Consider the following 27,382-nt stretch of genomic DNA (forward strand, 5'->3'; position numbering starts at 1 on the left):
TCCGGTGCTTGCTTACAAGTCCCTACATAATGCTGCTCCAACCCACCTATCCTCCCTAATACACAAGTATGTCCCGCCGAGGCCCCTGCGCTCTGCCGAAGACCTACGTCTATCCTCTGTCCCTACTCCTACATCTAATGCTCGCCTCCAATACTTCTCCCACATCTGATGCTCACCTCTCAATTCCCTTCTCCGTTTGAAAACACACTTATTCAGGAAAGCATATAATTTAAAATGTTAAATTCCCCCCCTCCCACACCCCATGACTCCTCTCCTGCAACTGTCAAGAAAACTGTCAAGAAAAAGTTCTCAGTGCATACTTTTCTAGCAACCTATTTTATTACCCCTGCTTATACCATTTGTGTCCCACTATATCCCACTCCCTCTAGCATGTAAGCTCATAGAGCAGGGCCCTCAACCCCTCTGTTCCTGTGCGTCCATTTGTCTGTTTACAATTACGTGTCTGTTAGTACATCCATTGTACCGCGCTACGGAATTTGCTGGCGCTATATAAATAATTAAATAATAAAAGCAAAATGCTGCACAGACTTCAGGTAAAGTGACCACTTAAAGCGGCACTGTTATGGCGAATCCCGTTTTTTTTTAAATCCCCCTCCCGACTCCACTACATCTAATTGACCCCTTAGTCACCTCCAAATGCCCCTTTATTCTTTGTTTTCTTCCCCAATCTATATTCAGGGCGCCGCTATCTTTGTGTGGGTAGAGGAAGTCCCTGTGGGACACGTCATCTGCCCACACTAGAGAGCACTGAGTTTCCCGCACATGCCCAGTGATACACTTGGGCATGCGAATGGTAATTTCATCTATTTATTCATTCGTCAGAAAGACGAATGAATGAATGAATAGCATTGTCAGACGAACAAACAAACACAGCCACTGGCTGCTCACTGTATACTAGACATGCCCCCTACTCACGGTAGCAAGTAGGGGCAGATCATTTACTAATAGCAAGTAGGGGCAGATCATTTACTACACGGTAGCAAGTAGGGGCAGATCATTTACTAATAGCAAGTAGGGGCAGATCATTTACTAATACTAAGTAATCTCTACTTAGTATTAGTAAATGTGGCTGAAAGACCAATTTAGGTCTTACAGCCTTTTGGAAGATAACTCGCTAATACCGTGGGAATTAGGGAATTATCTACTAAGCGGCTGCAAGATGCAGCCGCGGCACAAATTGAATCAGAGTTTCATTTATTCTAAAGAAATTCCGATCTGAACAAAGTGACGAATTGAGTTTTAAAACAAACGCACATACTGTTCTCATTCAGTTAGAACGCAATTCGGCAGTTTCGTCTAAAATGACAGGAAGCATCGCAAGATCACACAGGAAAGGTAAGAATTATGGGAAAATTGCTCTGACCAGCGGAAATGAAGCACACTTTGCTCCTCCGCTGGTCAAAGCTGGTCAAGCGGAGGAAACCTCCATAAGGCAAAGAGTCCCTACTTTGTCTTATGATTTTAAAGAAAACTTAAGAAGACAGGAAGAAAAGAAGAACAGATCCTGAGAGAGGGGGAGAAGAGGAAGAGATTGAGGAAAGGTTAGTTCGGCATGACTGTGCCGCTTTAAAGTCACCAATCTGCTCATGGTGCTTGGAGTAACCCTTTAAATGCTAGCAACGTATAGATGTTCCTAGAAACTCTGTATTTTTGGACTTATGTTGGATTTCAGATTTGTTTTTCAGAGTTGTTCAGAGTTGTTTTTCTTTAAATAGCCTTCCTTCATTCAATAATTTGTGTGAAGGGCTAGTGGGCAACCCAAACATTGTCTTTGGACTCAAGGAAGAACTTTTATTTATAAGTTAGGTGGCCATCGGAGTTAAAGATCCAGCTCCACTGGACTAGACTGCTCTATTTAATTAAAAATATATATTTCTATTTAGCAAGAAAGACAAACACTTTGTTCTTGTGTATATATAGGGATCTCTATCCATATATCTATTGAACAGGTCAATCTTAAGGATGGCATTCCAATATCAGATGATAGGACTGTGCCCTTCTGGTGTCTGTCCAATAAAACTGGCCATCTTTTGTTGCATTGTACAAAGCAGCATCAAGTTCTAGAGTAATACGTGTATTATTGTAACAGCATGGGAGCCTGCCTTCGTAGCTGACACTATTCTCCTACTCCTCCAGGTGATCGTTTATCCTTTAGGTCATCTTTCTACTGCCAGAAATCTATTAAAGCAGAGATTCAATAACTCAATTATTAAAGAACAGCTAGCATTCAATTCACCCACCACTGAGCACCTTGTGACAGACACCAGTGGTATTGGGGAGTCATATTGAGTAATTTTTGCTTTTATAGCATAGTGGATTCATGAAATTGATCACGTTTGGATGTTTTATTTATTTATTTATTTTCTTGCTCGCCCTCCTGGGATGGAAAGGCTAGAGCATTGTGTGTTTCTGATCAGCTCAGTCATTCCCCCGAGTCCTGATGTTATGTAACCTCATAAAGATCCAGACTAAAGCCGTTCTCTCTCTCCTCGCTCACTGCTCCAGTAATTCCCCTTTCATGCACACCGATCGTGTTCATTATGTGTAATAAAATATTAAATGCTTCAACTCTTACAAACTGATGTAGAAACTTGGAAATTGCTCTTTTAGCTGTAAAATCATCGATTTACCATTATTTGCCTTATATCCTGAGCCAACCAATTAATTAATATAAAGGCAGAGTCAACTTTGGGGAGGAATAGCTTTTCCTATTTAATATAGATTGGCAAAAACTCAATATAAAACATGTGCAAAAATATGCCAACCTACTACTATTACTAAGCCACAAGCAATAAAATCTGGTTTATTTTCTTTTATCTAATGTTTAAACACATTTTCATTCTTGTGGGGGGTTGTTTCGTTTTTCTAATGTACATGTGTGTATTTGGTATCACAATGTTTGAATAAAGTAAACAACTACCTTTTTGAAATCCTTTAATTGTTTGTTTAGGTAAAGAGATCTTAAAGGACCACTCTAGGCACCCAGACCACTTCAGCTTAATGAAGTGTTCTGGGTGCCTGGTCCCTCTAGGATTAACCCTTTTTTTTAATAAACATAGCAGTTTCAGAGAAACTGCTATGTTTATACTGAGGGTTAATCCAGCCTCCAGAGCCTCTAGTGGCTGTCTCATTGACAGCCGCTAGAGGCGCTTGCGTGCTTCTCACTGTGACCCTCAGGGCACTATAGTGCCAGGAAAACGAGTATGTTTTCCTGGCACTATAGTGGTCCTTTAACATGACTTGATTTAAATTACATCAGATACTGTGTATTCAAATCAAAATCAAACTACCCGTTTTGGTTAATGAACACGTATAATGTATTAGAAAGGATGCGATAGACCCATTATTTCTCTGGGTCCAGTCTAACATCAGATGCAATAATTCATAAACGGAGGATACCGTACTCACACTTCGAAATCCATGTACTTATTTATCAGGGCCAGGATTGGCAAAACCCAGTTTAGTAAATTAAATAAATTAAATTAGGTCCAGGCACTCAGGATTGCTGCAGGAAGGCAAGTTTATTGGAACAAAAAGTGCAATGTTTTGGCCTACACAGAGACATTTATCATCAGATGCAAAGCAATATTTCCAAATATGTGCATCAACTGTAATGTGATATAAAAATGTCTATGATCCTATTGGAAACATTCACAGATAGTATTCATATTACTGTTTTTTGAATCCCACGATCATAACTGAGCATAGCCCACTGCTTTAAAAAAAAAAAAAAAAAAAAGCCTCCGGTCACAGAGGGATGAGTTTAGTTCACCATTAGTCTTCAGATTATGAGATTGTTGTGTGGCAGTAAGTCACTCTGACGCCTCCTGATTTTATTCTGGTCACCAGAATGACCATGCCACTGTGCAGTTGCCTCCATTGTGATTCAGCTTTATTTGTTCTTGTGAAAGAATGCGTTGGATGTGTAGGCTGCTGGTGATGTCATAGAAAAATGTTTTCCTGCAGTATCAAAATAAGGATAATAATTAGTGCCTGGATTGGAAATTGTAGCAGCAAGTAACAGGGAGCAGAAGCTAAAACTGTCTCTGCTTGCTGGTTTTCCCCTCTATGAAAATATAACACAACTGCGATGATTAAACCCTTTAACCCCTTCCCGACTGGTGACGGAAATTTTCCGTCAACCTTGTCCTTCAGTTAAGGACCGTTGACGGAAAATTTCCGCCATTTACTAAAGTTAACCCAAGATCACCGCAATCGCGGCGATCGCGGGGTTAACAGTGCTCCGGTCTGCCTCTGTATTAGAGGCAGACCGGGAGCACCCGGTCGGGCTGTCCCAGCACCGGTGCTCGCTCTGACAGCATGTCAGAGCGAGTACATGTGCTCCACATACTCACCTTCCGCCTCCCTGCACTTCCGGGTTCTGTTTGAAGTGCAGGGAGACGGATCTTCACTGATCCTGCCCCCTGGTGTAAAAAAAAAAAATAAAGTTAAATCCCACCTCCCCTTTCCCCTGTTTTAATAAAATTAACCCCTTCCCTGCCAATTGATCACTGACTACAGTGATCAATTGGCAGGGTATACATTTTAATGTCATCTGATTTTTTTTTTTTTTTTAACCCCTGAGGGTTAATTATTATTTTTTTTTTTTAACCCTCAGGGGTTAAATTTATTGTATTAATTAATTGAAATATCTAAAAATTATATATTTAGCTAGCTGGGATGGGTGGAAGTTAGTGGGGAATTGGGGAATTTGGTATTAAGCTAACTAGGGGTTAACGTTAATTTTTTTTAAAATAAGCTTTAAAAAGGTAAAAAAAAAAAATGTTTTTAACTGTTTTAGTAACGTTTAAGTTAAAAAAAATACCACCCCCCTTTACCCAGTCTAAATAAAAATTAACCCCTTCCCTGCCAGTTGATCACTGCCTACAGCGATATGCCTTTTCAATTACCCTGGGATGTCTTCTTTAAGAAATGGTATGCCTTTATGGAGTAATTGGATTATATAGCCTTGTAAAATACTCTAAAATGGGACATGGGCACAGCGTAAAAATTCAAAGTTTGAAAAATACGGAAAATTTTATCATACTTACCGTAATTTTCTTTTCCTGGCTATTATTCATGGCAGCATCACTTATGGGTAGCTCCGCCCCAATCAGGAACAGGACAGGACAAAATCAATTAATCCAGACCAGACTGGGTATAAAAGGTCCCTCCTCCTTCTATCCCACAGTCTAGTCCCATAGCTAATTCCAATAATAAGGGAGGGTTGCTGATGCTGCCATGAATAATAGCCAGGAAAAGAAAATTACGGTAAGTATGATAAAATTTTCCGTATTCCTGGCTAATCATGGCAGCATCACTTATGGGTAATACCCAAGCTTCACCATAGGGTGGGAAATTAACAGAAACTCCAAACCAGATAATGCTGAAAAAAGTTTAATTTAGATAGATTCCACAGAGGACAGAACACCTCTACCAAAGGCCGTAGAGGAAGAAGGCAAATCCAGTTTGTAGTGTTTGATGAAAGTGAGAGGAGAAGACCACGTAGCTGCCTTACAGATGTCGTCAGATGGAACTTCTGCCCAATTAGCCCATGATGTTGCTAAAGCCCTTGTAGAGTGAGATTTGATCCTGCTAGGAGGAACAAGGTCTTTCAACTGATAAGCCTTGACTATGGTATTGGAAATCCAACGTCTCAAGGTGGAAGTAGAGGCTGCCTCCCCTCTCCTGGGGCCAATCGGAAGAACAAACAGCTGTTGAGACTTCCGAAATTGAGTAGAAACTTTTATGTACTTAAGTAGGCACTGCCTGACATCCAATTCATGAAGTTTCACTTCCTCTGGAGTAGAAGGAGATGGATAAAAGGAAGGAATAACAATTTCCTGTAAGATGTGGAAATTCGAGACGACTTTAGGCAGAAACTCTTGTCTGGGTCTCAAGATCACCCTGTCGTGGAACACTTGAAAGTGATTTTCATCGCAGGAAAATGCATGAATTTCAGACATGCACTTTGCCGTAGTAACAGCCACCAGAAATAATGTCTTATATGTCAATAAGACCAGACCCAGCTCATCTAATGGAGCAAAGGGGTTTTCAGACAACGCCTCCAGTACCAAAGGTAAATTCCACGGAGGAGAGTAGTTCCTATTTGGAGGCCTTATACGGATGGTAGCCTTAAAGAATCTAGCAATCAGAGGATCTGATGCCCAGGACTTGTTGCAGAGAGCAGAAAAAGCCGATGCTACTAGAGGCTTTAAACCCTTCAGCAATCGCTTCAGATATCCATTTCTTTAAGTCAGTCTGTGGAGAACTGTCTTTCGCTGCTTCCGTCAGGCAAGATCTGCACAAATTATTCCCTGGAGGAGCCACTTGGTTGCAGTTTGCACATCGGTTAGATTTCTCTCGATATTTTCTGGGAGAATTTTCTTGAGATTTTTCTGGGCTGAAATAGAGGCCAATATGAAATATATTATAGGCCTGTAATGGCACTCTTTTCCCCCCTTTAATTTAAAAGAATATATGCGGCTCACCTATGTCTTCTATAGCGAGATCTTGAGGCAGAGGGAGAAGCCATCTAGAAAATAATACGTTTATTGCAGAACAAATTTTAAAGTAAATTTAGGAAAAAAGTAATGATAAATTAAAATAGGATTTTTACCTTAAAAAACAGATTCTGGAGGGAAAAGGCAGCTTTCCTTGTCACCAGATGATCAGGGAAGAAGCAAGGATCAATTCTGAGTGATTTTAGAATTTTCGATTTTTTGGCGCGATATACCTTTAAGCGCGCAACTATCCCGCGCATGCGCAGTATCGTCGGCGTATTACCACTACACTTGGTACAAGCTAGCGGAAAAATTATCCCACGCTAAGGTTCAAAAAATGCCTTTTGAATTGCCCTGGGATGTCTTCTTTAAGAAATGGTATGCCTTTATAGTGTAGTTGTAATATGTAGCCTGCTCAAGTGCTCCAAAGTGGGACACGGACGCATCAAAACCCTCCATGAAAATTCACACTTAAAAAACTTAACTTGTTATGTCTCTTTTACAGAAGTGTAACTTCACAAAATAGTGTCTAGGTCATACATTGGGCATATTGTTTTACTCAGAAGGCTTAGCTGAGCATAATTTGGGGGGTTTGAACTTAGTGGCACATATGAAATGTACAAAATGCCCAGCAAAAATGTAATCCATATGTAAAAAATTGCCAAAATTATATTTTACCACATACTTTGGCATATATTGGTGAAAAAATGGGGGCATGTTAAAGCACAATATGCACCATATGAGATACCCTGAGGTGTCTACTTTTACAAATGGTAGGCCTTTGTGAGTTTTTTTTAACAGTCAAACTGCTATAATACCCCAAATTGAAGCATAGGCCCATTAAATCCGCCTCTCAAAATTCTACTGTGAATGTTGAAACGGACAGGTCTCCTATATGGCACTGTAGCTTCACGAAATAGTGCCAAGGACATACAATGGGGGTACCGTTGTACTCAGCAGAAGTAACTGAACACATAATAAAACCTTGTACAGGAATAGCACACACCAACTTTACAAAATACACAAGTTCTTTGTTATAAGTTTGTGTGCCAAAAACCCCAAAATACTAAATTTTACTCCAATATTTAGCAGAGATTGGCGGTGAAATGGCTACTTAGAAAGTGTCAAAACAACCTTAGGACAATAGCCTGTGATGTCTACTTTATATAAATGTATACTTTTGTGTGGCAATTTTGTTTTCTTTTATGGCTATTAAGCTTACAAGACAAACATATCAAATTCTAAAATTAAAGCCCTTTCTGTCCTCTAAAAAACAGTATATAATATGCGTCGGTGCAATAAACGCATACAGCAAGAAAATGCAAAAATTGCTTGTCATTAAGCGTAAGACAAGCTTCTGAAGCTGTGTCCTTAAGGGGTTAATGAATGGGGCAATTGTCCCAGTTCTGAACCAAAACAAAATGTGGAATTTGTGCTGTGTGTTTGTGCTACTGTAATTTAAAGGTTTCTCTTTAAGTGACCTCATATATTATATATTGTTTTTAAAAGCCAGAAATGGTTTTCATTTAATATCCTCTATATCTAACACAACATTAGGTGTGAATAAAATGCTAAAAATTGGGATATATATAATATTACAATTTTTACACATCCAGATGAAAAATAACCTCAAATGTCTAGGATCTAAATACAATTTTGGAAGTTAATGCCCTTTACCAATATTAACATTATTCTTAAAACTAACCTTATACCTTTCCCAATCCTACTCCTAACACTACACTATCCCTAACCCAAAAGCAGCATTAACCTTTTCTGTAACCCTACCGTAACTCTAAACCTACCCAAACCCTAACCCTAAGGAAACTCTGCTAATATCAATTCTGATGGGTTTCCTAATTAAAACAGTAGATAATGGTCTGTAACTGCCATCTACTGGCTGTTTTCATAATTACATTTATGTAATATAATTATGAATGGAGCCAGCTTTCTAACCAATTACTGTGATTGGTGCTAGGCAGCTGGCAAAACCCTGCACCAATCCTAATCAGCTTGTGGGCATGCTGGGAGACCCTCTCAAGGTATATTCACTTCTTCCTTTTCAAGCCTGCAGCCCAGAAACACTGTGGCTGAGCGCTGTCGCTCATCCCCTGTGTTAATTAAAATCAAGGGCTCTAAGCAGAGCTGACTTCCAGTGCCACATAGATCTCATCGGCCAGTCTGGTGCCACTAAAAATGGCCCTACATCCAAACACCTTTGTTTGGATGTATTGTATTTATTACTATATATTGGGTTATTGCACTTGGGGGGGGTGCTGTTTTTATTGAAATATTGATTGCTTGACACAATTTCTAGCGCCATATTTTACTTGGGTTTTTGTGAGTGTATTCAGGGAATTAACCCTGCTTACACCACAACTGCAGGGTGTGTCATTATGTCCTAAAGACTATAAGACCTCTATTATTATTATTGGCATTTATATAGCGCCAACAGATTCCGTAGCGCTTTACAGTATTATTAGATGGGGGATTTAACTATAAATAGGACAATTACAAGAAAACTTACAGAAACAATAGGTTGAAAAGGGCCCCTGCTCAAATGAGCTTACAGTCTATAGGAGGTTGGGTATAAAACACATTAGGACAGAAAATAGCAGTCAAATTAGGTGGGAGTGAAGCAGAGCTTGAGGAAAGAGTAGAGTGCTGCCCTTAAGGAGAGCACAAGAGACAGGTAAGTGAGGTAGAAGTTAGTCTGGAAGGCTAACCTAAAGAAATGGGTTTTAAGGCACTTCTTAACCCATTCAGGACGGAGTCAATAGGACACGTTCTGATCAAAACAAAACTTAAACAAAAACTGGAATTTGCGCTATATGTCTGTTCAACCGTAATTCACCTCTTTCATATTAAATGCACCCACACTTATTATATATCATTTTGTTCAGGAGAAACAGGGCTTTCATTTAATTTCAAATATTTATATATGAAACATAATTTATTTTAATTTGTAGTTCCGCCTCACATTTTAGCTGTAAATGTCATAATACTGTCATAAAAAATGCACATATTTGTAATCAGCGATGTCTCACGAGTACAACAGTACCCCCCCATTAACAGGTTTTATGGTGTTTTGGAAAGTTACAGGGTCAAATATAGAACGTTCCATTTTCAAATTGAAATTTGCCAGATTGGTAATGTTACCTTTGAGACGGTGTGGTAGCCCAGGAATGAGAATTACCCCCATAATGGCATACCATTTAAAAAGTAGACAACCCAAGGTATTGAACGTGGGGTATGTTTTAGTCTTTTTTAGTAGCCACTTAGTCACAAACATGTCTAATCATTTTTTTTTTACACTACCTACCAGACTGTCTGATATTTCCTCATCCCCCTTTGTTCCTGTAACAGTTTGTAATTGTTACATTTCCCCCTTTATAATATTGCAAAGTGCTGCGGACTAAGTTGGCTCTATATAAATACCAATAATAACAATTCAGGCAATAAAGCTGATTTTAGTCAAGATGTACTGACATGTCGTAACCTCGTTAAAGATATTTAAATAACTCATACGAAGGAAAAAAATAGAACAAATTTTTGTTTCTTCTACAAATGCCAGAGGCTCTTATGTGACAACAGCCTTTTTGCTCTTTACCAGTCACTTCAGAGTGTAGTGGTGTCCTGGAGATAGGCACTGAGGCTAGTGGTGTTGTGCAGAGAGGCACTGAGGCTAGTGGTGTTGTGCAGAGAGGCACTGAGGCTAGTGGTGTTGTGCAGAGAGGCACTGAGGCTAGTGGTGTTGTGCAGAGAGGCACTGAGGCTAGTGGTGTTGTGCAGAGAGGCACTGAGGCTAGTGGTGTTGTGCAGAGAGGCACTGAGGCTAGTGGTGTTGTGCAGAGAGGCACTGAGGCTAGTGGTGTTGTGCAGAGAGGCACTGAGGCTAGTGGTGTTGTGCAGAGAGGCACTGAGGCTAGTTGTGTTGTGCAGAGAGGCTTGAAGACTATGGTGAGGCCTAATAGAAAGCAGTTGTTGTTGGGGGATTCCATCATAAGAGGTGTGGAGATGGACAATGGTGGTCTTGTGAGGTGTCTTCCCGGAGCTACTGCTCACAGAGACAGGAGACGTATCTGTAATATTGTTAAGCAAGCAAAGCAGGAAGGGGAATTGGATGTACTTGTCCATTTAGGGACAAATGACTTGGCTTGCAATGAGGTTTCAGAGGTTAAGGAAGTTTTTAGTGTTTTTGCCAATGATATACGGCAGGTTGCTTCCACACTGTCATTCTCTGAAGTTCTGCCTGTGCATAACACTCAGAATGACAGGAGGATGCGTATTAGGGACTTTAGCTTGTGGCTTGGTGAATGGTGTCGGGAGCAAGGATTTGGCTTTATTGCTCATGGTAGCTCTGTTTGGAATGGAAATAAACTGTACAAAAAAGATGGTTTGCATCTTTCTCAAAAGGGAACAAATGTTCTCAGTGAGCAGTTCAGAGGTTTTGCTAGGATGTTTTTAAACTAGGAGGGGGGGGGGGGGGGCAAAAGGGTGATAAAACATCAATCCAATTGTCCCCCAAAACAAGGACAGAAGGTGCCTGTAGCAAGTGTGTTAAAAAATGATAAGCTTAGAGTCATGTCTACAAATGCTCGCAGTTTAGGGAATAAGATCCATGAACTTGTGGCAATAATGGCAACTGATAATGTAGATTTAGTCGCTGTTACTGAGACATGGTATAATGAGAAAAATGACTGGGACATAGCAATACCAGGGTACTCTTTATATAGAAAAGACAGGGAAGGCAAGAAAGGGGGAGGGGTGGCCCTGTATGTAAAGGATAGCATAAAATCTAGCCTAATAAAGGTTAGTGAGGCGAACATAGAGTCCGTTTGGGTTACGTTAGAATTTGGTAATCACACAGTAACTCGTGTAGATGTGATTTATAGGCCCCCAGGACAAATAGAAGAGTTGGATAATCTACTAGTTGAAGAAATAGCTAAAATGACAATGAAGGGGGAAGTTATCATCATGGGTGACTTTAATCTTCCTGATGTGAATTGGAAAACAAAAATAGCTACTTGTGCCAGGAGCACACATATTCTAAACTCCCTACTGGGATTGTTGAGGAGCCAACTCGTAAAGAGGCCATACTAGATTTAGTGTTAACAAATGGAGATTTGGTATCAGATATTACTGTAGGTGAAAGTTTAGGATCCAGTGATCATCAGTCAGTGTGGTTTAATATAAGAACAGTGACTGAGTCACACCACACAAAAACAAAAGTTTTAGACTTTAGAAAAACAGACTTTTCTAAAATTAGAATATGTGTAAACGAGTCATTATCAGACTGGAGCAATTTATATGGAGTCCAAAAGAAATGGGATTATTTAAAAGTTGCACTACTGAAGGCAACAGAAAATTGCATTAGGCTTGTCAGTAAAAGCAAAAAATTCAAGAAACCACTGTGGTACTCCGCAGATGTGGCCAAAATAGTAAAAAACAAAAAGTTAGCATTTAGTAATTATAAAAAAACCCAGAGTGAGGAAGACAGAATGACCTATACGATTAGGCAGAAAGAGGCTAAGCAAGTTATAAGAGCTTCCAAATCCCACACAGAAGAGAAAATAGCACAGTCAGTAAAAAAGGGGGACAAAACTTTTTTTAGATACATAAATGAGAAAAGAAAAGTAAAACAAGGATTAGTTAGATTAAAAACAAAAGAAGGAAGGTATGTAGATGAGGATAAAGGTCTAGCTGACTGCCTCAATGAATATTTTTGTTCGGTATTTACAGATGAAAATGAAGGAAAGGGACCTCAGTTAAGAAAAAGTAATTTATTACACGTGAGTTTACAGAGGAAGAGGTTCTATTTCAACTGTCAAAAGTAAAGACAAATAAGTCAATGGGACCTGATGGAATACACCCAAAGCTATTAAAAGAGCTTAGTGGAATACTAGCAAAACCATTAACAGATTTATTTAACCAATCATTGATAACAGGAGTAGTCCCAGAAGATTGGAAGTTAGCGAATGTTGTGCCCATTCACAAGAAAGGTAATAGGGAGGAGTCGGGCAACTATAGGCCAGTAAGCCTTACTTCAGTAGTGGGGAAAGTGATGGAAACCATGTTAAAGGATAGGCTTGTTGAACATCTAAAAACACATGGATTTCAAGACCAGAGACAACATGGGTTTACTTCAGGGAGATCATGCCAAACTAATCTTATTGATTTTTTTGATTGGGTAACTAAAATTATAGATCAGGGTGGTGCAGTAGACATTGCTTACCTAGATTTCAGTAAGGCTTTTGACACTGTTGCACATAGAAGGCTTATCAATAAACTACAATCTTTGAGTTTGGATTCCAATATTGTTGAATGGGTAAGGCAGTGGCTGAGTGACAGGCAACAGAGGGTTGTAGTCAATGGAGTATATTCGAAGCTTGGGCTTGTCACCAGTGGGGTACCTCAGGGATCTGTACTTGGACCCATTCTCTTTAATATTTTTATTAGTGATATTGCAGAAGGTCTTGATGGTAAGGTGTGTCTTTTTGCGGATGATACTAAGATATGTAACAGGGTTGATGTTCCAGGAGGGATAAACCAAATGGAAAATGATTTAGGTAAACTAGAAAAATGGTCAGAGTTGTGGCAACTGACATTTAATGTGGATAAGTGCAAGATAATGCATCGTGGACGTAAAAACCCAAGGGTAGAGTACAAAATATTTGATAGAGTCCTAACCTCAACATCTGAGGAAAGGGATTTAGGGGTGATTATTTCTGATGACTTAAAGGTAGGCAGACAATGTAATAGAGCAGCAGGAAATGCTAGCAGAATGCTTGGTTGTATAGGGAGAGGTATTAGCAGTAGAAAGAGGGAAGTGCTCATGCCATTGTACAGAACACTGGTGAGACCTCACTTGGAGTACTGTACACAGTACTGGAGACCCTATCTTCAGAAGGATATTGATACCTTAGAGAGAGTTCAAAGAAGGGCTACTAAACTGGTTCATGGATTGCAGGATAAAACTTACCAGGAAAGGTTAAAGGATCTTAACATGTATAGCTTGGAGGAAAGACGAGACAGGGGGGATATGATAGAAACATTTAAATACATAAAGGGAATCAACACAGTAAAGGAGGAGACTATATTTAAAAGAAGAAAAACTACCACAACAAGAGGACATAGTCTTAAATTAGAGGGACAAAGGTTTAAAAATAATATCAGGAAGTATTACTTTACTGAGAGGGTAGTGGATGCATGGAATAGCCTTCCAGCTGAAGTGGTAGAGGTTAACACAGTAAAGGAGTTTAAGCATGCGTGGGATAGGCATAAGGCTATCCTAACTATAAGATAAGGCCAGTGACTAATGAAAGTATTTAGAAAACTGGGCAGACTAGATGGGCCGAATGGTTCTTATCTGCCGTCACATTCTATGTTTCTATGTTTCTATGTTTCCAGTGCAGCTTTGCAAAGGATATCAGGGAATGCACTGCGCTGACCTGCCCCCAATACTCTATCTTTTACTTCTGGGTCCGGCATTTAATTGTTGGAAGAGATATATTTTGGATTTTTTCACTGCTCAAAAATGGTTTGACACAAAGCACCATACCCACTATACAGTTAGTAGAAGTAATTATAGTGCACAGACTGCTCTTTTAAACCTGTATATAACTGTAAGCTTTTTCTAGAGCAGGTGGATGATTTAATATAGTACGTCTTTTATGAGGTTCACTAAATAAAACATTAGTTAACCTCAAACAAGCTTTTGCTTTGTCAACCAAACAGGAATCTCCATGTTCAATGTTTCAATAGATGTGACAAAGGATGAACTTGATGGACGCATGTCTCAATCATCTCATCTATTGTTACATTTTCCCCTTGATAATATTGTAAAGCGCTGCGGAACAAGTTGGTGCTATATAATTAATGATAAAACATTTGATGAAATAAATTGTTTTGAGGTAATAGTTGTCCTTTTAATGTTATATTTGTTAATACAATGCTCAAAAAAATAAAGGGAACACTTAAACAACACAATGTAACTCCAAGTCAATCACACTTCTGTGAAATCAAACTGTCCACTTAGGAAGCAACACTGAGTGACAATCAATTTCACATGCTGTTGTGCAAATGGGATAGAAAACAGGTGGAAATTATAGGCAATTAGCAAGACACCAGCAATAAAGGAGTGGTTCTGCAGGTGGTGACCACAGACCACTTCTCCGTTCCTATGCTTCCTGGCTGATGTATTGGTCACTTTTGAATGCTGGCGGTGTTTTCTACAACCAACACAAGTGGCTCAGGTAGTGCAGCTCATTCAGGATGGCACATGCGAGCTTTGGCAAGAAGGTTTGCTGTGTCTGTGAAGGTTTACAGCGTAGTGTCCAGAGCATGGAGGCGCTACCAGGAGACAGGCCAGTACATCAGGAGACGTGGAGGAGGCCGTAGGAGGGCAACAACCCAGCAGCAGGACCGCTACCTCCGCCTTTGTGCAAGGAGGAACAGGAGGAGCACTGCCAGAGCCCTGCAAAACGACCTCCAGCAGACCACAAATGTGCATATGTCTGCTCAAACGGTCAGAAACAGACTCCATGAGGGTGGTATGAGAGCCCGACGTCCACAGGTGGGGGTTGTGCTTACAGCCCAACACCGTGCAGGACGTTTGGCAGTTGGAAGATAACACCAAGATTGGCAAATTCGCCACTGGCGCCCTGTGCTCTTCACAGATGAAAGCAGGTTCACACTGAGCACATCTGACAGACGTGACAGAGTCTGGAGACACCGTGGAGAACGTTCTGCTGCCTGCAACATCCTCCAGCATGACCGGTTTGGCAGTGGGTCAGTAAATGTGTGGGGTGGCATTTCTTTGGCACAGCCCTCCATATGCTCGCCAGAAGTAGCCTGACTGCCATTAGGTACTGAGATGAGATCCTCAGACCCCTTGTGAGAACATATGCTGGTGCGGTTGACCCTGGGTTTCTCCTAATGCAAGACAATGCTAGACCTTATGTGGCTGGAGTGTGTCAGCAGTTCCTGCAAGACAAAGGCATTGGTGCTATGGAGTGGCCCGTCCGTTCCCCAGACCTGAATCCAATTGAGCACATCTGGGACATCATGTCTCGCTCCATCCACCATCGTCACGTTGCACCACAGACTGTCCAGGAGTTGGCAGATGCTTTAGTCCAGGTCTGGGAGGAGATCCCTCAAGAGACCATCCACAGGCGTTGTAGGGAGGTCATACAGGCATGTGTAGGCCACACACACTACTGAGCCTCATTTTGACCTGTTTTAAGGACATTACATCCAAGTTGGATCAGCCTGTAGTGTGTTTTTCCACTTCCATTTTGAGTGTGACTCCAAATCCAGACCTCCATGGGTTGAAAAATTTGATTTCCATTTTTTTTTTTTTTAAATTCTTTATTTTTCTTGTGCATAGATTGACAACAAGCGTGTAGAGCCATAACAGCATCTACAAGCATTTCCATAACATTTCACAGTGTGGCAGGCAGTTTAGACGGCACATTTTTTATATTATATGAAGATATCAAGCTCTTAAACATTGTTTTTGTGGTAAAACATGCTAAGCTAGACATGCATAAAACAGATCTAGTTTATAGGTGTGTAGCTTGGGTGTAGTGTGACATATAGGCATTAAGGGTTAGATTAACTATATGTGAAGCTAGCAAAGGTATCAGTATATTATATGAAGCAGGCTAGTTGGTTAAATATATGCCTTTGTAGCGCGTTACAAATCATAGAAAATAAAAATAAAAGTAAATGCTGGACGATATGCTTGTTATATACGCGACATGTCTTCTGGAAAACAGCACGAGTAGTCTCAAGGAGCTTTACATTACGTCACATATTCTGCACTCTTTATGTTAGCATGCATACATGCCTAATGGGTCTGTCCATACGTATGACCAGTTATATGATTCAAAAGGCAGAGGATGAGAAATCCTCAGGCAGGTTCATAGATTATTATTATGCTTTAAAGTTATGATAAACGACTAGTGGTTACAGGAGATTCTTTTGCCCCAGAGACCCCCTCGACTATACAGCAAGCTGAGTAGCTCTGCCCCTCAGGTTAATTACAGGTTAATAATGTAAGGCAAGTGTTAATAACAGAAAGCAGACATCAGTAAGAGAGGGCCCAGATTAAAGGTTAAACCTCAGAATGGTATTAAATTATACAACGTGGTGGTAGCAGATATCCCAGCAATTTTAGAAACCTTTTTAGAAAGTAAGCTTCGTTGCCTGTGGATTCTGCTTGCAGTATGGAGAGTTCGTGTGAGCTGTTGCCCCCTTGTGGTCAGGCTGTCGTCGGGTGTCATGGCCCTGTTGTGCAGGCGTAGCAGGCTGGGATCTTCCTTTAAAGTGTCGCCCCGTGCCGAGCCAGCCCGAAGGTAAGTTCTCTAAGGGGGAACGGTGTGGGCTGCTTCCAAGCCTCATTGGTGTACCGATGTCTCCATTTTGTGTGCTGTCTGTGGGTCCAGATACTTGGCGAATACCGAGTGGGCACAGCACAGAGCCCCAGCTGCTTTAGCCTCCTCGATCTCGTGGTCGACCTCCAACAGGGTTCTGTGGGGAGTTTATATACCTCTGGGTATGGGCTTTCAGAGTCCAGCTTGCCGCCATTTTACATGTGGCTCCGGGTCTCATCCATAGCATGGTGACGTTTTGTTGATGCAGGGTCACTGCTGCTGCAGGGGTCTTGGGGCATGGACCGGGATGACCCCCACCGGCCCAAGGGAGGGAGACGGGGCCAGATCCACAAGCTTGTGGGAGTCTGGTGTGACACAGTCGGGCAGGATAGCGGGGCAGCAGCCATCCACCCCACTCACCTCCTGAGTAGGCCTCATCCTATGCGGATGACATGGGTCTTTCTGAGGGACTAAAACAAGAATTGCAAGCCTCTACTCAGATCCAGTGCCCCCTCATGTATCGGACCGCAGTCTCTGGTCTTCAAGAGGGTACCAGGTCAGCTTTTACTTGCTTAACCCCTTAAGGACCAAACTTCTGGAATAAAAGGGAATCATGACATGTCACACATGTCATGTGTCCTTAAGGGGTTAAAGTACGCCTGATTACGGGAGCTGTTGTTTCATGCGACTGTTCTGCATGGCAGTCAGGCCCTGCCCCCTGATTTCCATTGTTTTATTTTTGTGTGATTTTGTTGTTAGCACATTCAACTATTTAAAGAACAAAGTATTTCAGAAGAATATTTAATTCATTTAGATCTAGGATGTGTTATTTTTGTGTTCCATTTATTTTTTTGAGCAGTGTATATAAGATGCCATAGGGTATAATTACTGTAAACAGAAACATTGTAGAGAGGCAGTATAAGCAACTGAATAGATTATCTTAAAGGACCACTATAGGCACCCAGACCACTTCAGCTCAATGAAGTAGTCTGTGTGCCAGGTCCATCTAGGGTTAATCCAGCCTGCTCTAAACATAGCAGTTTCAGAGAAACTGCTATGTTTACACTACGGTTAATCCAGCCTCTAGTGGCGATTCCGCGCTTCTCACTGTGAAAATCACAGTGAGAAGACGCTGACGGCCATAGGAAAGCATTGAGAAATAGTCCTATGGACTGATTGAATGTGCGCATGCACATTCAGAGCTGACGTTGGAAGAGGGAGGAGAGCTGCCCAGCACCGAGGGAGCCCGGCGCTGGAGAAAGGTAAGTGTTTAGCCCCTTGCAGCGCAGCGGGAGTCGGACCCTGAGGGTGGGGGAGGGGACCTAAAGACCCTATAGTGCCTGGAAAACGAGTTTTCCTGGCACTATAGTGGTCCTTTAAAGGGACTCTATAGTCACCATATAAAAGCAAGAAAGACAGGTCCCCCAGCCTTCCTTCTTGCTTTTATATGAACTTTCATTAATTAAAAAAAAAAATCGGTGTTTTAATATTAAAAACTTACCTCCGTTCCAGCGCCGAGCTCCCCGCTAGGCCGCGCCCCCTTTTTCGTCAAAATGACGAAATCGCTGGGCCCAATGGGATGGCTTCGCGCTGGACCAATCGCGTTCTTCATAGAGCGGCATTGAATGCCGCCCTATGAAGAACCTGAGCGCTTTACCGCGCATGTGCGCGGAATGCGCGTTCGCGAGCTGAGCTGTCTGACTGACAGCTCAGCTCGCTTTCTAAAATTATCAATAAGGGGGGGGACCTACTGTCCCCCCCCCCCCGGCCCCCACCCCTGTGCGGCGGGTGGGGGCCCTAAAATTATCAATGAGGGGGGGACCTACTGTCCCCCCCGGCCCCCACCCCTGAGCGGTGGGTGGGGGCCCTACAATTATCAATAAGGGGGGGACCTACTGTCCCCCCCCGGCCCCCACCCCTGTGCGGCGGGTGGGGGCCCTAAAATTATCAATAAGGGGGGGGACCTATTGTCCCCCCCGGCCCCCACCCCTGAGCGGTGGGTGGGGGCCCTAAATACAAAGGGGGGGGGGACCCTAGTTAACCCTCCCCCCCCCCCCCCCCAAAAAAAAAATATCTCCCTACCTACCCCCCTCACCCTAAAAATAATGAGGGGGGACCATTAACTAAAAACCTGTAAAAAAGAAAAAATGAGATAAAATCATCTTACCATTCGATGTTTTCTTTCTTCTAAAATCTTCTTTCTTCAGCCCCAAAAAAGGCCAAATAAAAATCCATAATAACCGACGCAATTAAAAAAAAAAAAAAAAAAACGAGCGCAAAAAAAAATAATCCATCTTCACCCATGGAGGGCTCCGCGCAGACTGAGCTCCGCAGGGTGGGGAAGGCTTATAAAGCCTTGCCCCGCCCTGCAATTAGGCTAAGAACACTCTGATTGGTGGGTTTGAGCCAATCAGAGTGCTCTTTGTCATTTTACAAGCGTGGGAAAGTTCTTTGGAATTTTCCCACGCTTGTAAAATGACACAGAGCACTGTGATTGGATGGATTTCAAGCCATCCAATCACAGTGCTCTGTGTCATTTTACAAGTGTGGGAAAGTTCTTTGGAATTTTCCCACGCTTGTAAAATGACACAGAGCACTGTGATTGGATGGATTTCAAGCCATCCAATCACAGTGCTCTGTGTCATTTTACAAGCGTGGGAAAGTTCTTTGGAATTTTCCCACGCTTGTAAAATGACAGAGCACTGTGATTGGATGGATTTCAAGCCATCCAATCACAGTGCTCTTTGTCATTTTACAAGCGTGGGAAAATTCTTTGGAATTTTCCCACGCTTGTAAAATGACACAGAGCACTGTGATTGGATGGATTTCAAGCCATCCAATCACAGTGCTCTGTGTCATTTTACAAGCGTGGGAAAGTTCTTTGGAATTTCCCCACGCTTGTAAAATGACACAGAGCACTGTGATTGGATGGGTTTCAAGCCATCCAATCACAGTGCTCTGTGTCATTTTACAAGCGTGGGAAAATTCCAAAGAACTTTCCCACGCTTGTAAAATTACAAAGAGCACTCTGATTGGTTTAAACCCACCAATCAGAGTGTTCTTAGCCTAATTGCAGGGCGGGGCAAGGCTTTATAAGCCTTCCCCACCCTGCGGAGCTCAGTCTGCGCGGAGCCCTCCATGGGTGAAGATGGATTATTTTTTTTGCGCTCGTTTTTTTTTTTTTTTTTTTTAATTGCGTCGGTTATTATGGATTTTTATTTGGCCTTTTTTGGGCTGAAGAAAGAAGATTTTAGAAGAAAGAAAACATCGAATGGTAAGTTTTTTTTATCTCTTTTTTTTTTTTTTTACAGGTTTTTAGTTAATGTTCCCCCCCTCATTATTTTTAGGGTGAGGGGGGTAGGTAGGGAGATAATTTTTTTTTGGGGGGGGGAGGGTTAACTAGGGTCCCCCCCCCCCTTTGTATTTAGGGCCACCACCCACCGCTCAGGGGTGGGGGCCGGGGGGGACAGTAGGTCCCCCCCTTATTGATCATTTTAGGGCCCCCACCCACCGCTCAGGGGTGGGGGCCGGGGGGGGACAATAGGTCCCCCCCTTATTGATAATTTTAGGGCCCCCACCCGCCGCACAGGGGTGGGGGCCGGGGGGGGACAGTAGGTCCCCCCCTTATTGATAATTTTAGGGCCCCCACCCGCCGCACAGGGGTGGGGGCCGGGGGGGGACAGTAGGTCCCCCCCCTTATCGATAATTTTAGGGCCCCCACCCACCGCACAGGGGTGGGGGCCGGGGGGGGACAATAGGTCCCCCCCTTATTGATAATTTTAGGGCCCCCACCCGCCGCACAGGGGTGGGGGCCGGGGGGGGGACAGTAGGTCCCCCCCTTATTGATAATTTTAGGGCCCCCACCCGCCGCACAGCGGTGGGGGCCGGGGGGGGGGGAGGAGAGTAGGTCTCCCCCCCCCCCTTCAACCACTATTGTGGACCGTAAGCGTCCCTGTGGGTTCGGGCTTCAGCTGTCAGCTGAAGCCACGCCCACAGCAGTGCTGACAGGCTATCAGCACACAAAGCGCGTTCACAGTGCTTTGTGTGCTGATAGCCCGTCTGATGCATTCACCCAGAATGCATCGGACGAGAGGCCTTTTTAGGGCCTCTGAACTCGGAAGTCCCTCTGGTGGCCGTCTGATTGACTGCAACAAGAGGTGTTCCAAGCTTCCAATGTAAACACTGCATTTTCTCAGAAAATACAGTGCTTACAAGAAAAAGGCTCCGGGTAGCTGTAGCACTCACCTGAACAACCTCATTAAGCTGAAGTTGTTCAGGTGACTATAGTGTCCCTTTAAGCCCGCTCTTATGGTTTGGGGGTTTGGGGGGGGGGGGGGGGGGGGGGGGGTTAGAGAAAGAGATAGTAGTAGCAATTTGCAAAACTCTACCCTTTTGACAACCCACCAAGGGTGTCAGACAGCTCAGAACTCATAGTTCTGTGTTGCCAGCATCTTTTAGGTCCCTGTTGTGTGCATTCAAAATGCACACATACAAAAGTGAAAGCTCTTTCCTCACAGGGTAGTTTCCAGTTGCAGATTCTCATGCACAGTTTAGTTTTACCAATACTAAAACACCGCCTAGTTCATTCAAAAGGTAACGTGTACCAGGCATGATCCTATTTGTCTGCTAAAAGTTTAGTGAGCAATTCCAATGATCTGATATAATGATTGGACGTGTTCTGTGGAAGAATTATGTATCCCATGATTGCCTACTGAAAGACCCACTAAGCAGTGCAACCGAAGGATAGTTCAAAAAGGTCGCTCTGTCACTCGCTCCTTCAAAATTAGTATTTTATGGAGATGGAATCTTTGAGATACCCACAAATGGGGAACAATTTATGGAACTGGGCTGCCAAGGGGTACCCAAATAAAAAAAAAAGTTGAGAAACACTGCTGTAGAGGATGTTGAATTCTGGCAGGATCCTTCGTAGACCTCAATGTTGTAGTCTCATGCACGTGCCTGTGAGGGATAGATACAACCTACCTTCCCTTGACGTGTCACTGTCCGTAGTCTTTGCAAAATATTCAAAAACTTTTATCTATATAATGCATTAATAATTACATAGCATGTGACATTTAAAGGGTTAAGCTTTTAAAAGAAAGAAAAACAATGCTTAGCTGAGTTGAGGCTCCCCATATCTAGTTTATGTTACATGTAAAGTATACTTTTTAATCAACCATGAAATCAGCATTATATGATCCCTTACGATATTTTTGATATTCATCATGGTTTGTGTTTTCCTTGCAGTTACGCGAGTTGGTCAGTATGTGCATTTACCCAGATCCAGACCAAAGGCCGGATATTGGCTACGTCCACCAGGTAGCTAAACAGATGCACGTGTGGACTTCCAGCACATGAAAACAAGAGTGCTTGATCTGTTGAGGAAAACTCCACCACGTTACTTGAATACTTCTTGCCAAAGAAGCAAAGGCTCCAGGAAACTTCACAAGAGTCTTTTCGTTGTTGCGGTTTAGTTAAACAAGAACCTCTAAACCAGGCTTCAGGTGACACTCCAGGAGACACATTTAATACGGATTGTAGATGCCATGTTACAGTTGTAGATCCTCTCTAACAAGTTGTGTGTAATTTAGGATAATACAGAATGAAAACCGTGCATTCAACAAAAATGCACCTTTGTATAATTCAAATGTGAACATTAAAAGTAATTCCTCTGATGAATTCGTATTAATTTTTATACGGTCTAGAACGTGTAGTGTATTAGCCCTGCTGGTGTTTATTGCTTTGCTATGTCTTTCTTTTTGCAAATAATTATCTCCGTGAATAGCATTTTGCTGTACATTCTTAAATGTATTTTGTCAGTTTTATAAAAAAAAAAAAATCAATCTTTGTTTTTATATATTTTCCTTGTCTACAAAAATAAAAATACACACAACAAAGGACAGTGCTTACTTAACGATTGTTATAGATTTTTCCAGTGACTACTGGCGCACTGTGTCCAAGTGTCACCATTACTTTGACTGCTTTGAGAAGTTTATTTTGCTTATAGCCAAGAAACTTTTGATGGATTATGTCAAACTTCAGTATATTACCAGTACCAAATAAAAGCAGTGTTAACCTTGAAATGACAATTCACCATGAGAAAACCAATATTAACTGTGAATGCACAATTATTTTAATGTGAATATGTTATCAACCCCACAATTTGAAGGAAAAGTCTTCATTTGGGAAGCTTTAACAGAAGGCTGTCTGTGGCTCCACACCAGTGGAAAATAAAATAAATCCCTTTATACTGGGAGGTCACGATTAGAAGAATATATAGACTTGCTGTTACAGTATATGATCTAATGTCTAATACATGGCTGTCTCAAAAAGGCGTCATTTTGTTGTTGATAAGAAATGTTAATAAATAAGATCTTCCTGTTGTGTTTTGTATAGGTTTTTTTTACTTCAAAGTTTCAAAATTGTTTACAGTCCAACACATTTAGTCTTCTCCTATATTACCACTGAATGGATTCAGGCATCAAAACAAAATCTGGTAATACGTAGTAGCAGCTATAGGTGCACATCTAGCCAATAATGAGAACCACCTAAAATTATGATCTATAGCAATATTCACTCATTTGTATTTGGTTCAATTGAGTTAATAGCATCTGAAATTCACCCTAATCACTATCAACTGAATTGAGCCAAATGGATTGCCACTTTTAGGTAGGAAAAAATAGTTGGGATGGGATTTGGGGGTGGGTTATTGTTATAAGGTCTAGAGTTATGGCTGAGATTCTTATTTTCTGTTAATGGAATGAACATGCAAATTTTGGCTAAACTAATCAACTTTGCATTTTGGGAGTAGCTGAATGGGTTAGCAAACTTTTAGTTGAAACAAACATATTTGAACAAATGCTGTTCGTTTTGACATTTACTATGTACCAATGGGTAGTGGGAAGGAAAAAAAACTCTTGCCCTAATTTATATAATCAAAAGGGGCTCTTATAATATTCATGCAATACTGACTTGCTAAAATGTTATTGAAATTCCAACAATAGCATAAAGCAAAGTAGGGACTATGGTAAAGATTGAAAAAGGTGATCCAGCATCAACCCTTGTCCAATACCAGTAGTGATTGGAGTGGAATTCAGGCATGATCTGACTATATGCAATATGTCATCTATGGAGCTGACGGACAGGTGAGTAAATCCTGCTGTACCCCAACTACAGGGGATTTTGCAAATATGCGTCGTCCTCTGAAAGTGACAGACTTTAAATTTAGCCAAATGATTGATACCATCCTCCTCAAGAGTGTGCAGCTGTACTTTATTATTCATATTAAAGGGACACTATAGTCATCAGAACAACTACAGCTTAATGAATTTGTTCTGGTGAGTAGAATCATTACCTTCAGGCTTTTTGCTGTAAACAGTCTTTTCAGAGAAAATGCAGTGTTTACATTACAGCCTAGTGATAACTTCACTGGCCACTCCTCAGATGTTAGAGATCCTTCCTGGGTCATGGCTGCCTAAAATGCATCCAAATATTCAGTGTCTCCTCCCTCTGCATGCAGACACTGAACTTTCCTCATAGAGATTCATTGATTCAGTTCATCTCTATGAGGAGATGCTGATTGGCCAGGGCTGTGTTTGAAACATGCTGGCTCTGCCCCTGATCTGCCTCTTTGTCAGTCTCAGATCAGGCTACCACTTCTGCTGATGTCAGCAGACTACTTTTTTTTTTAGGCAAACAGCATGCAGAGTTACAGCTTCTGGCTTGAATACAGTAAGATTTTGCTATATTTATGGAGGCAAGAGGGGGCTAGATGGTGGTTTTAACACCAACATGTATTCCTGACCCTATAATGTTCCTGACCCTATAGTGATCCTTTAATATAGGTGTTCCTGGCTGCCACATATGCATGTTTCCGGTTATACGTTCACTGAGATTCCAGAGAGGTTTAGCAGCACACTATTCACAGGTAGAGAGGAATCTTCATATAGAAAGGTGGGGTTTTGTTAAGATCTTTGTTAGTGACCCTTACCCAGCACTGTAATTAGCACGAGGCATTTGCCTTGAGTGGCGGCAAAAAATGCCAGGAGTTCCCATCTCCCCCCTCTCTCTCCCCTGCTTAACTCCCTCGCACCACAGTGATGCCAGAGCTGGAATATGACGGCCCTGGCATCACTAAGAGGCTTGCGAGGGAGATCAGAGCTCCCTTGCCGCCTTCACTATGAGCCTGCCTTACTGACTGCCCGCAGCTGCTAGCTCAGCCCCACTGAACCCCAGCACTCCCAAAGGTAGGGTGGCCGGGTAGATTGAAATGTAAAAAAATGTTTTAAGTGTTTTAGTGTGTGTCTGTCAAACACACATACTCACTGATAGACATATGTACACTTTGACAGTGTATATCTGTCAATGAGTATATGTGTGGGTGAGTGTGAATGTGAGTGTGAGTGTGTGTAACAATGACTGTGTATCAGTGAGGGCGTGTGTCTGTTTGGAAGGAGGTGCAGAGTTTGGTCATGCCTAGGGCAGCACAAAACCAGAATACACCATTGTCCATACCCTAATATAAAGTAGATCAAGGGTATGCATTTTCCATAATGCCGCTATGGATTTTGTATGGTGTCAAAACAGCTGAAGCCCAAATTAATGGCAGCAATGTGACCTCCAAAGTCACCTCCCCTCAACCAATCTGTCCAATACCAGCAATATGCTGGAAACCTTCCCTAGGCAAATAATCTTACAGCTGCACACCAATAATCCTTAAAGTATAATTTAAGTCACAATGAATAAATAAATTAGTCAAAAATAGACCAAAACCATTACAAGTTTTTACATGACTTAAATGTGTTTGGCACTGTCATGGCCGAATCCCGTTTTTTTTAACCCCCCTCCCGCCTTCACTACATCTAACTGACCCCCTAGTCACCCCCAAATGCCCCTAAGCCCCCCATATTACCTTTTTTTTAAATCTATATTCAGGGCGCCACCATCTTTGTGTGGGTAGATGAAGTCCCTGTGGGACACGTCATCTGCCCACACTAGATAGCCCTGAGATCCCCGCACATGCCCAGTGAAACACTTGGACATGCAAACGGGAATTTCATCTATTCATCAGAAAGCCGAATGAATGAATAGAAAAATCAGACGAACAAAAAAAAAAACTATCAGTGTTCGTTCAGTTTATTACAAGGAGGGAGCTACCGGCGCGCAGCTCCCTCCTTGTAATATGTAAAGATAGAAGCAGCAGGGAGCAGTGCTCCCCGCCACTTCATAAGCCCCCCAGGTCCCCCCTCACTCTATGGGGGTCAATATGACCCCCATAATAGCATAAGGGAGATTAAAATCTCCCCAATGCCCCTACTTGCTATACCGTGAGAACAGTGAGCAGCCTTTGGCTGCTCACTGTTTAAAAAAATAACCTACTTGATAACAATAAGGAGGTGGGGACCTACAGTAGGTCCTCCCCACCCCTGAGCGGTGGGTGGGGGCCCTATATAAGAATGGTGGTGGAGGGGTGGGGGAAACTACTGTCCTCCCCCTCCTGGCCCCCACCCCTGAGCAGTGGTTGGGGGCCCTACTGTCCTCCCCCCCTTAGTGGTGGGTGGGGGCCCTAAAAAAAACAATAAGGGGGGGGGACCTACTGTCCCCCCAGCCCCCAGCCCTGAGTGGCGGGTGGGGGCCCTAAATAAAAATCCCCCCCCCCCCCCCAATCAAGGTGACTAGGGGTCCCAAGCCCCCAGTCACCCCCCCCCCCCACCAAAATAAAACTATCCCCTACCTACCCCCCTCACCCTAAAAATAGTGAGGGGGGGAATAAAATAACTAACCTGTAAACAAAAATTAAACTTACCATTTGATGTCTTCTTTTTTCTAAAATCTTCATTTTTCAGGCCAAATAAAAAGCTCAGGGGTGGGGGCCGGACATTCGGTGTGTCCCCCCTTATTGTTTTTTAGGGCCTCCACCCACCGCTCAGGGGGGAGGACAGTAGGTCCCCCACCATTCTTCTATAGGGCCCCCACCCACCGCTCAGGGGTGGGGGCGGGGGGTGGACAATAGGTCCCCCTCATTGTGATTTATAGCCCCACCGCGCAGGGTTTGGGGCCGGGGGAGGGGAGGACAGTAGGCCCCTCCCCCTCAGTCATTTAGGGCCCCCACCCGTCGTGCGGGAATTAGGGAGTTATCTACTAAGCGGCTGCAAGATGCAGCCACAGCACTAATAGGATCAGAGTTTCATTCATTCGAATGAAATTGCGATCCGAACAAAGTCCCGAATTGCATCCTAAGACGGATGGAGACATTCGGCAATACTGACAGGAAGCATCGAGGGAACAGGGAGGAAAGGTGAGAATTGTGGGAAAATTGCTCTGACCGACGGAAATGAAGCACACTTTGCTCCTCCGCTGGTCAAAGCTGGTCAAGCGGAGGAAACCTCCATTAGGCAAATGATTGTCTTATGATTTTAAAGAAAACTAAAAAAAATAAGAAGAGAGGAAGAAAAGAAGAACAGATCCTGAGAGAGGGGGAGAAGA

General features: G+C 42.5%; 1 protein-coding gene across 5 annotated transcripts in view; it reads left to right on the plus strand.

The window, feature by feature from the left end:
- NEK6 (NIMA related kinase 6) overlaps positions 1-23,281 on the plus strand; it is a 407,500-nt gene extending 384,219 nt beyond the window's left edge. For all 5 annotated transcript variants that reach the window (XM_063432360.1, XM_063432357.1, XM_063432356.1 and 2 more), the window contains exon 10: positions 22,145-23,281. In XM_063432360.1, coding sequence (XP_063288430.1) covers positions 22,145-22,255 — 111 coding nt within the window. In that variant the 3' untranslated portion in view covers positions 22,256-23,281. The remainder of the gene's footprint in view (positions 1-22,144) is intronic.
- Positions 23,282-27,382: the final 4,101 nt, after the last annotated feature.

This window comes from Pelobates fuscus, chromosome 9 (assembly GCF_036172605.1).
Source record: "Pelobates fuscus isolate aPelFus1 chromosome 9, aPelFus1.pri, whole genome shotgun sequence".
NCBI classification, from domain to species: Eukaryota; Metazoa; Chordata; class Amphibia; order Anura; family Pelobatidae; genus Pelobates; species Pelobates fuscus.